Source organism: Odontomachus brunneus, unplaced genomic scaffold (assembly GCF_010583005.1).
Source record: "Odontomachus brunneus isolate Ranch 3 - 2012 unplaced genomic scaffold, Obru_v1 Obru_scaffold_223, whole genome shotgun sequence".
Taxonomy (NCBI): Eukaryota; Metazoa; Arthropoda; class Insecta; order Hymenoptera; family Formicidae; genus Odontomachus; species Odontomachus brunneus.
In genome coordinates this window covers 410,826-422,814 of record NW_022639673.1, presented here as the reverse complement: position 1 = coordinate 422,814, position 11,989 = coordinate 410,826, and the positions used below count along the sequence as shown (strand labels likewise).

The window sequence follows — 11,989 nt, the reverse complement described above, 5'->3', positions numbered from 1 at the left end:
GGAGGACCATGGGTTAGAACCGGCCTATAATACCTACTTAGCTGCAGAAAATGTAGCAAAAGAAAGCTGCAAAGAAGCCACAGCATTGGAAAAAAAATTAATTCTCGAGCAAGCTGAGAACATGGAACAGCAATTGTAAACACCACGAATATACATAGAATATATATAGATTATTGTCTAATTTATAGCTGATCCCATATGTAACAAATTTAAAATTTACTGTAAATATTAAGCTCAAAAACAAAAACGCTCATTAAACGATAGAAACGACTAGAACGCATTATGGACTATTGTCAAAACACGTCCCAGTCGTTCTTTTCACTTAATAAACATTTTCGCTCTTTCAGCTTAATATATAAATACATAATATACATTAATCTTCTTCTAGATAAAAGCAATCAGATTCAAAATGTGTTAAATATAGGATTATTAATTAGATAGTAGTACTGATTTAATTTATGAAATGAAATATAGCTACATCAATAGTTATGAATGAATATTGTGACTTTTTGATAATTTAATGAATTAATTTCTTGAATGTGTTCTAACATTCTAAATAATAAATATTTCCATTAGTTCATATTTTTCGAATTACTAAAATGAATATCGTACAAGTAAACTAAAAAAAAATATATATACTAATTTAATTGGTTATTGAAAAAATTAGCACATTAGGAAATATTATTGAAAATTGTAAAATCTGCTACAAAAAAATTTCAACTGTATATTTTCAAATTCGTCAAGTCTACATATGTCTTTTATATTTAATAACATATTATCTGTCGACTAAATGCCACAATTATACATACATATACACCTTGATAATTTTTATATGAATGCATAGTGATTATATTTTTGTGTAAGAAAATTTTGTAATCATTAAAACAGACATAAACATGAATTGCGTTTTTCTTTACAAAAAAGTAAAAACGTATATTTTTCCTTTCTCATATTTTCCTTCTTTCAATTTAGGCCGGCAGAATTCCAGTCGAATTTATCATCAAACGTCAAATACAAAGTGGATCTACTATTATTAATTTGAAATCATCACACAAGTCAGAGTCATTTCATGAATCTGTTACTTTTAATGATGTGATACGTATTATAGTTTCATATGATATGGGATGGAGTACAAAAGGTGCAGGACGAAATTATGAGTTCGAATGGCTTTGGAGCTATTATTGGAAAAGCGAGCGGCATGGTTTTGGATTATTCGACATGCAATAGAAAATACAAGAAATGTGATACAAACAGTAAAGTACCAGATCATGATTGTCATAAAAATTTCGATGGTTCTGCCAAAGCAATGGAACCCTATGTAGTCAAAAAACTTGTAGTCGATAGTTCTATACTTAAGTCTCAGAATGTTGAGGTTGGAGTTTTAATAGGAGATAGCTCTACTATTACAGCATGCCGAGCTGCAAGCGATCATCCCATTATCAAACAGTCAGATACCAATCACACTGCAGGTGGAATGAAAAAACGATTATACGGTATTCAGAAGAACCATAAAGAGCTAACGAAAAATTGTATCACATATCTCCACAGATGCTTCACGTACGTTATGGCGCAGAGGTAACAGCAAAGCTATGGCCGATACAGTACGTATCATTCCTCTCCATGTGTTTAATGATCACAGTAAATGCGGACTATGGTGTGGTTTTATTCAAAACCCGGAAAACTAATAAATAATACCATGAGGATTTCATGATCCACAACTGTTATCAGCGCTTCAGGAAATTGTGACGATCCAGAAAATCGTCACGACGTTAGAAACATTATTTATAATATTGTTGCGAGCGCGTCGCAGTATTGCGAGCGCGTCGCTCCTGAAGTCCGCGGATTGCAAACCGGGATACGTAGCAAGGGTTGCTACGTGAGATTGGCTTGTTTGTTGACAACAGCTGAGAGGAGAGTCTCTCGACAGCCTGCGAACGTGTGAACGTGTGGCTTGAATAGAGAATTTATATATCACGTTGCTGTTGCTTTATAATAAAGTTCTTGTTCATTTCTATATTCGCGTGTCTGGTCTCTCTCCGCGCCCGCGAGTGTAACATTTTTGGGGGCTCGTCCGGGATATAGAGAGATTGGAGACGCGACGTGAATTGTTTGCGATTGTTTACGCGAGTTCGTGAAAGTGATAATAAGGAGAATGATACATTCACCGATGCTTACTCGGAGTCAAGCATCGACATCGGTTATGGAGCAGGGAGCGTTGCACATTGCGGAGTCGGAGGAGATACGGGACCTCACAAAATCTAATAAAGGAAAGCGAAACAGAAATATTGAAACGACGTCGGGATTAGAAAGGGAAGTTCCAGTGACGACGGAGACTGCGACATTGCAGGCTGCATTAGAAGAGCTGCGGTCCTTGCGAGCGGAGAAAGAGCGGGAGCGGCTAGAGCTTCAAAAGTTGCGCCAAATTGATCGGAGAAATTTTCAAGGCCAGTCTTTTCCAATATTTAGGAATAATTCAGAATTAAAACCAGATACTTTCGACGGAATCGTTCCGCTGCATGAATTTTTGTGTCAATTTAATTTAATAGCGCGTGCAAATAATTGGGACGATGTTTATAAAGCGGTTGCTCTGGCAGCAAGTTTAAGGGGAGGAGCGCGCTCAGTTTTAGATAAGGTAGAAGAAAATTTAGATTTTAAAGAAATTTGTTTACGTTTAGAATTGCGTTTTGGAGAAGTAGGTTCATTTCAAAATTTTTATACTCAATTTTCGAATAGAAAACAAAGAGAAGGAGAGGATTTTGCTTCTTTTGGTTCGGAATTGGAACGGTTAGTTTATAAAGCATATCCAGAATGTACGTTTGAAGTAAGAGAGAAAATCGCTTGTGCGCAATTTATAGTAGGGTTAATAGATGGTTTTGTAAAACGAACTCTTCAATTAGAAAACGTTGTTTCATTGAGGGTTGCCATAGAAAGGGCAAAAATTGTTAAAAGTATTCAAGAAAATAGTTTTTCTAATGTTATAAAATTTAATTCATTTAATTTAGAAAGTAGGAGGAATTTTGAAAGAAATTATACAGGCAACAACAATTTTAGGGAAAATAAAGGTAATTTTAAAAAAATTATTGGAAGGGGAGAAAATTCTTTAGATTCTCAAAGAAAATTAATTGGGAAAATGAATAATGATAATAAATGTTGGCAATGTGGAAGTTTTTCACATTTTCGAGCGGAATGCCCAACTTTAATTAATGCTTTTGAAAAAAAAGGGAAAACTGAGTTTTGTCGAATGGAACGGGGCTATTTCGACAAAAAGAGTAAAATCCTTAGTTGATTCTAGTTTAAAACGCGTTAAAAATAGAGATACTTTTTGTTTTAATAGACTATTGGATGGAAAATGTTGTAAATTTAAAATAGATACAGGTTCGGATGTTTCTATTGTTAATAGGAAATTTTTTGGAACGTCGGAAAAGTTTTGTCCAGTTACTAATAATCGTTTAATTTATCCTTCAGGAGTAGTTCCTGTTTATTATCAAGCAAAGATGAATGTCCAGTTAGAAAAAATTTTGGTAGATCTGTCCATGTTTGTTATTGACATGGAAGATGATTGTTTGTTAGGAAATGATTTCTTGTCTTTTACTAATTTGGAATCTTGTTTTTATTCAAAGTTAGGAATTTCTCATTCGGGAATGATGCAAGGAAATTTTGCTTGCAAGCGGATTATTTGGGAAGAGAAAGTACCTGTATTTTTACTAAAATTGTTTAAACGGGATTCAGAACATTTGAATTTTCGACAGAAAGAAAAGTTTGCTAAAATACTAGTTGAATTTCAAGATGTTTTTTCAGAAGAGATTGTAGCCGGAAATTGTAATTTTTTAGAACATAAGATTGAGTTAATTAATTCACGTCCTATTAAACAAATTCCTCGACGAGTTCCTTTACATTTACGTGCTGAGGCGAATAGGGTTATTGAGGAAATGAAAAATAAAGGTGTTATTGAAGAATCTCAGAGTCCTTGGATTTCGCCGGCGGTTTTGGTAAAAAAAAAAAAGATAATTCTATTCGTTTTTGTGTAGATTTTCGAAAGCTAAATGTTGTAACAATAAAAGATTCTTTTCCTATTCCTCGTATTGATGACACTATTGATCAATTATCAGGGAATTCTTGATTTTCAACGTTGAATTTAAAAAGTGGTTATTGGCAAGTGAAAATTCGTCTAGAGGATAGAAGGAAAACAGCGTTTTCAATAGGAAAGGGGTTATGGCAATTTACAGTTTTACCAATGGGTTTGTGTAATGCTCCAGCTACATTTGAAAGGCTCATGGAGCAAATATTGCAGGAAATGTTGCATGAAATTTGTTTAGTTTATTTGGACGATGTGATAATTTTTGGGAAAACATTTGAGGAAATGGTTGAACATTTAAAGATCGTTCTATTTAAATTTCGTTCTTCGGGTTTGAAATTAAATCCAAAAAAATGTGTGCTTTTGAGAAATTCGGTAAAATATTTAGGTCATGTTGTTTCTAAAGAAGGTGTTTCTACAGATCCGGAAAAAATTTCTGCTTCCAATTGGCCAATACCTCAAACTAAAAAACAGTTACGTGCTTTCCTTGGGTTCTGCTCCTATTATCGGAAATTTGTTAAAGGTTTTTCTATAATTGTTAAGCCTTTATTTGTCCTTACGGAAAATCAATCAAAATTTATTTGGTCTAGGCAGTGTCAGGAAGCTTTTGAAAATTTGAAACGAACTTTAACAACTTCTGTAGTGTTATCTTTTCCTTTGGAGCAAGGTGAATTTATTCTTGACACTGATGCTTCAAATTTTGGTATTGGTGCAGTTTTATCCCAAGTTCAGAATGGTCAAGAGAAAGTTATTGCTTATTTCAGTCGTGTTCTAAGTAAATCTGAAAGAAATTATTGTACGACTCGTAGAGAATTATTAGCTGTAGTAGAATCGGTTAAATCTTTCAATCATTATTTGTACGGTCAAAAATTTTTAATAAGAACGGATCATGCTTCACTAAAATGATTAATGTCTTTTAGGGATGTTGAAGATCAATTGGCTCGTTGGATTGAGAGGCTACAACGTTATGATTTTGAGATTCATCATCGTAAAGATTTGTGTCATGGAAATGCAGATGGTCTTTCAAGACGTCCATGTATAAAAGAAAATTGTAGGTATTGTTCTAGAATTGAGTCTGGTAGAGAAGATAAAGAAGAAGTCGTTTTAGGGGAAATACTTTTAGGGGAAAAATTTTTAGGGGAAAAATTTCAAATAGACTGGCGGAAAATGCAGTTAAAAGATTCTAATGTGTCAGTGGTTTTGCGAGGAGTTGAATCTGGTCGCTGTTTTTTGAAGAAGGAAATTTTAGATAATGATATTTCATTAAAAGTTTATATTTCTCATTGGGAAAATTTAGTTGTAAAAAATGGTATTTTGTTTAAAAAATGGCTCCAAATCTGAAATCTAGTGTTTTACAGATAATTGTTCCTCGAAGTCAAGTTAAATCAAAGAAATTTTGGAAGAAGCTCATGATTCTCCTTCTGGTGGTCATTTTGGAATAAATAAGACTCTTGATAGAATTCGAAAACAATTTTATTGGGCTACGTGTAAAAGAGATGTGGAAAATTGGTGTAGATCCTGTGAAGTTTGCATTTCTAAAAGAGGTCCTTCGGATAAAGGAAAATCTCCGTTGCAAATTTTTAATGTAGGAGCTCCTTTTGAACGTCTTCAGATGGATATTTTAGGTCCATTGTCTTTATCTTCTTGTGGAAATAAATATTTGTTGGTTGTGGTTGATTGTTTTTCAAAATGGGTAGAAGCTTTTCCTTTAAAAAATATTAGATCTAGTACGGTGGCAGAAATTTTTGTAAAGGAAGTGATTTCTAGGCATGGTGTACCTTTAGAATTACATACTGATCAAGGTAAAAATTTTGAGTCAAAACTGTTTCAAGAATTGTCTAAATTATTAGGATTTAGAAAAACAAGAACTACTGCTTTTCATCCTCAATCTGATGGTCAGGTTGAATGTCAACACCAAACGATTTTGCAGTATTTATCTAAATTTATTTCGGAGAATCAGAAAGATTGGGATCGTTGGATTCCTATGTTTTTGTTGGCATATAGGACTTCTAAACATGAAGCAACAGGATTTTCTCCTGCAGAGTTATATTTTGGTCAAGATTTAAGATTGCCGTTGGATTTGTATCGTGGTTCTCCTCCTTCGGATTGTGTTAATCATAATTCAAGTAATAATTATATTTTTAATTTGCGGGAAAGATTAGATGAGATTCATCGACGTGTTAGAAGTTCAATGAAGATTAGGATAATAGAGTTAAGGCATGTTATGATCGGAATTCGAGAAATTTTTCTTTTGAAGTAAATCAGAAGGTTTGGTTATACAATCCTCATAGAAGTATAGGAAAAGCACCAAAGTTACAAAGTTTTTGGAAGAATCCTTATGAAGTTGTTAAGAAAATTAGTGATGTAGTTTATTGTATTCGTCATTTTCGAAAACATAAAAATAAAATAGTTCATTTAGATAGGTTAGCTTCTTATTATGGGAGGGATTAATTTTATTTTTATAGAATGATATCTAAATTTACTGAAATATACAATTTATTGGAAGAATATTTGCTTGTTTTTTTTTTCATTTTGTATTGTTGCAGTTAATGCAGTTAATGCAGCTGTGGTGCATCAGCTGGTAGTCTTCACTTCATCATCAACTCAGAAGTCCACTTTGCTTACGGGTTAGTTAGGTTTGGTTTTTTCCCGTAGGCCTTTGCTGTGAGCAAAGGGTAAATGCCAAAGTGGGGACTTGGGGAGATCTCCTTTGGGAGATCGTTGGGACCATGAAAGTTATTTCCCCCCCCCCTTGTCTGAAGATCCTGAACAAGGAAGGAACGAGAGTGAACAAGGACTTAGCAGAAATGGGAAACTTTGGCTGTCTTCACTGTCTTCGGATGGGGATTCAAGGTTCCATAGGATCTACAGCAGCAGCTGAGGTCAGGACGCAGACAGAACCCCGGAAGATACGGAAGATACACGTTTTCGTTAATTGTCGGGACGACAATTGAAAAGAAGGGAGGCAGTGTTGCGAGCGCGTCGCAGTATTGCGAGCGCGTCGCTCCTGAAGTCCGCGGATTGCAAGCCGGGATACGTAGCAACGGTTGCTACGTGAGGCTGGCTTGTTTGTTGACAACAGCTGAGAGGAGAGTCTCTCGATAGCCTGCGAACAGTGTGAACGTGTGGCTTGAATTTAGATATCACGTTGAGAGAATTTATATATCACGTTGCTATTGCTTTATAATAAAGTTCTTGTTCATTTCTATATTCGCGTGTCTAGTCCCTCTCCGCGCCCGCAAGTGTAACAATATTAACAAATAAACGTCGAACAACCGCGCGCGGGATAACCGCAAGGTCAACAAACAGCCTCACTGTTTGTTATAATTTAGTATAAAAGGCCTTTACAATCCTACGATCGCGAACGCATACAGGGCGTAAGATACCGGTGACGACGAGCGCCTTTAAACCAGCCAGGTTAAAACCAGGGTAAATAAACAGCTTAAAGCCGACGAGGCAACGAACTCCAAACGACGAACAATAGCATATCAGGAAACTTTCCCGACCGCGTCCCGCCGGACGCTCGCAGCTGATCGCGAGACGACAACATCGGCTCCCGACGAGAGCAAAAACGCGACCACGCGCCAACGGCGTAACGTCGCATGTAAATAATTGTACATAGCTTTGAAATTAGAATATAGTTCCACGTTATTATAACCTACACCACTGCTTTTCATTTCACAAACGAAACCCGGACCACACCGACTAAGACTATCCCACACGTAACGCAAGGCCATTACAAAATATTTCATAAACTAGCTGACAATGCAGAAAAGTATTCAACAGCTGCATCTAGCAACGTTAATGAAAGTCTCAAAGCTACAATGGCAAGCAAAGCCCCGAAATCCAAATGTTACAGTACGTCTGCGTCCGCCGACTTTCGATTTGCGTGTGCTGTTGGTAAGAAAAATATCGGAGAAGGTTACACGCAAGAAATTGCAAAGAAAGTACATTTGTCACCGGGTAAACATCATTCGTAACAGATTTCAATAGTACAAAAAACTGCAATAAAGAGACGAGCATTAATAACATCTTCTGCTTTCAAAAAAAGATGAATGATTCTGAAGAAGTTGCGAACAGCTTTACGTTATAGAAAAGAAAATGCCGAGGGTGTTACATATCAGAGTAACTATTCTCTTCTCAATGAACCAGCAGTGGAGTTCGAGAAACATTATGAAATGGATGTGACAGAAGAGGACAACGATGAGAACGCCATTATTCTGTTGGATTTGAAAACCTCGGGCTTCGAAATGAATTGTGATATTTTACAGATTGGTGCGAAATATAACAAAAATAGTTTTTCGATTTATGTTAATCCCGTACGAGATATTTCCGAGAATGCCACTCGTGTCAATGGGTTTACGACTAACTATGGAGAATTGCTGTACCATGGAACAAAAGTTTAATCAGTACCTCTGAGAGCAGCCTTAGGATGTCTATGAGATTGGTTGAAGTTCCTTGAAAAACGATGTTATATTGCTACTCACAATCTTACTTTTGATGGTCCTAGATTGCTAAAAGCTATCAATAAGTATGGTTTGATCAGTGAATTTTCTGAAATAATATATGGATTTATTGATACACTGAATGTTATCAAAAATATTACTGGTCGAAAAAGTAAAAGTCAATGTTCGATTAGCGGGTTAGCAAACTGGTGCAATATCTCCACAGTTGGAGTACACAATGCTTTACATGACTGTGAAATTATGCAAAAAATTTTTCAGAAGTTGAAAATTACAAAAGAGACATTATTAAAACATTCAAAGACTTTTACTGAACAAATAGATTATTGGAATTCACTGGGAAAAATGAATAGAATATTACAGACGTTAACACCTCTGCAACATATAGGACTATCAATACGTAAAAAATTAGCGATGGCTGAAATCGACATAAATATGCTACAAAATTCTTATGAAACTTCTGGTACTGATGGGATTTCTAAATTACTTCAAAACAAAATAAAAAATAAATTGCTGCAAAAACTTCAAGAATTATCGATAAATAAAATAATTGAATCCGTCGAAAAGCATATTAATAATAAAAAACTAAGTCAAATTTTATCTACTTAAACCAAAGTATTTAGTTTTTTATATTATTAGATATATAAATCTTTATATTATTGAAAAATTGTTGTTATATTTATCTGTGTAATTTTCTCTGTTTTCTCTTTAAATTATTTTATCATTTATGTTACTAGTGGATATAATAATAAAATTGTTTATGCCGCTATTTTGCAAAATTATTGCTTTTTTTCTATATCATTTACCCAGTTATCAGATTTAGTTTTCAGATTTGAACTGAGTACATTCTTTATCTATTTCCGATATGTGTTTCTTTCATATACACCATGAAAACCTCTAATATCAAATTTACCCTGTTCCTTATCAAAATCAATTTTTATTCTTATCCTCTAAAAAACAATGTAGACAAAATGAAATTTTATGACATGACTCTATCGTACTGAATTAAAGGTTATTCGCTTAGCACGTTCAGCTGATTGCGACGTTGCCGCATTTTTCAGTTTAGTCATTGACCTGTTATACAAATTGCAAACTTACTATGAAAAATAATTAATTTCTCTGCAACCGTGTTGTGAAAACTAATCCAATTTCGCAAAAAAAACTCCAGTAATTCGAGGTCTATACGTATAAAAAAAAATTATAATTTTGGTAGTATTTTTTCTATACTTTTCTTAGTCGTAACATTCGAGAAAATTGCGTTTCTCATAAGAACACGTGTAAAATCACCTATAATTAAAATAATGATTACTTTCTAACGGTATAGTGAATCTACTTGAAATTTTTTTCAGTATATTATAGATAACAAAAGAAGAGTTTTACGAAGTTTCGTCAACTTGGTACTATTTTGAGAATAACTCAGATACATCCTTAAGTTTCTTATAAAGAAACTTTGGGCATATATTTGATACTTTTTTCTTTTTTTAAAAGTAAGTATTCACATGAGATAATCATTGGGAAAACAATACCTGAGTGAATAGTACAATAGAAGACTATAAGCTTTTCTATATCATTCCATATTCTAAGGTTAAATTATTCAATTTTGCTACTTTTAAACACATTGTGTTGTATTATATTTTTCTAAATTTAGATAATGTTTCGTGTTAGCTCGTTATTAAAGAGATGTAAGACAGAAATATAATGTAGTGCGATTTGATATTAGATTATTTATTTTGGTAATCGTACTTATATACTTTCGCTATCACTACACATCGTCGCGAACAATATAATAACTTTGTCCGTGTACATGTCGCCGAGATTGTAATTCTTCATTAGCCGCATAGTTATGTACATCTCGATATTTCATTGCTTCTGTTCACGGCATCGTAGTATGCATATTCGAAATAATATACACTTACATGTCTAAATATTGATTATAAATAATATCGCGATGAACGAGATATGTCTTAACAAAGATAAGACGTCTTACATCACGTGTTTGTGACTGTCGACCACTCAATTGTAACGGGTATTTACGCTAAATACTTAAGGGATTCATAAATATTGGACGTTAAGCGTCGGCCTATACGGAATATAAACATATTTTTTAAAAGATAAGTACATTCAATAACGTAACCATGTCGCTTTATTTACCAGAATTATTACTACGTAATAACGTAGTCATATCGCTTTTTTTACTAGAAGGTATCTCGGACTGTTACTGTCGCTTTATAATTTATGCAGCGATATACGGGCCTCGATGTATATTCTTAAATAAAGCGTATTATTTTTCTTAAGTTTAACTTGCAACGCGAATGAAGGAATGTTTCGTGTGCACATATATATGTAACGATCCGCATAAGCAATCGTTACTGAACGATACAATGGAAAACGCATAACAACACGAGCGTAGAAAAAAAACGAGAGAGGATAGCGCGTCCTGTTAAGAATAAACAGACCGCCGAACATCAGCGGATCATAGCGAATCAAGAGTGATTCGCAAAATATAAAACGCCGCGAATTCTTAGATAGAGATCAAATCCAATCCACTGCTCTTTCGAGAGAATCCGATTCCGATCATCCACCCTTTAGAGAGAACCACAAACACAGATTCCTAGTGGATTTCTGCTCGCGAATACGCGACAGAAATCACTCCGCCGTCGAGTCACGGATACGTGACATCGGCATTGTTTCAAACACCGTTCCAGCAGATTGTTGCTCGCGGATAAGCGACAAGAATCACTCCGCCGTCGGTGCACGAATGCGTGTCACCGACACTGTTTAAACCTGTTCGCTCCTGGCAGACTTTCGTTCGCAGATACGCGACAGAAGTCACTCCGCCGTCGATTCACGAATACGTGATACCGACACTGCTCCGAATACCGTTACTGGTAGATTGCTGCTCGCGGATACGCGACAGGAATCACTCCGCCGTCGGTTCACGAATACGTGATACCAACACTGCTCCGAATACCGTTCCTGGCCGATTGCTGCTCACGGATACGCGACAGAAATCATTCCGCCGTCGGCTCACGGATTCGTGACGTCGACACTGAGAACTACCGTTATCCGCAAGTTTCCACGGCCACCGGAATGCCTGGAATCAAACAACCGGAAGGGCGCTTAATGCAATCTCGTCTTCGCCTTAGAGCGAGCAAGATCACACGTTGTCAAACAGGGTTGGGCACGTATTATACTTAACGTATTATACATTGGTTATATACACGTATGAAACTAGATATAATACGTCCTAGGTTTCATACGTATCATAAAGTGGCGCCACCATAGTAATACGCATGTGCAACATGCAACGCATGTTGAATTTGCTCTTAGCAATTTCCGTTGCTTCATGTACAATTTTTGTTAGTGCATCTCTTGTTTCTCTTATGCCACTTAAGTCCCATGAATTCAGATACATACTCTTGTCCATTATTGTGTGTATTGTACAGACAAC

At 35.3% G+C, this 11,989-nt stretch overlaps 1 protein-coding gene across 1 annotated transcript in view; it reads left to right on the top strand.

The window, feature by feature from the left end:
* The window catches only part of LOC116852417, a 36,559-nt gene extending 28,078 nt beyond the window's left edge, over positions 1 to 8,481 (top strand). The window contains exons 4-7 of the mRNA XM_032832754.1: positions 1,109 to 1,575; positions 4,996 to 5,111; positions 6,622 to 6,702; positions 8,228 to 8,481. Coding sequence (XP_032688645.1) covers positions 1,109 to 1,575; positions 4,996 to 5,111; positions 6,622 to 6,702; positions 8,228 to 8,481 — 918 coding nt within the window. The remainder of the gene's footprint in view (positions 1 to 1,108; positions 1,576 to 4,995; positions 5,112 to 6,621; positions 6,703 to 8,227) is intronic.
* The last annotated feature ends 3,508 nt before the right edge of the window (positions 8,482 to 11,989 follow it).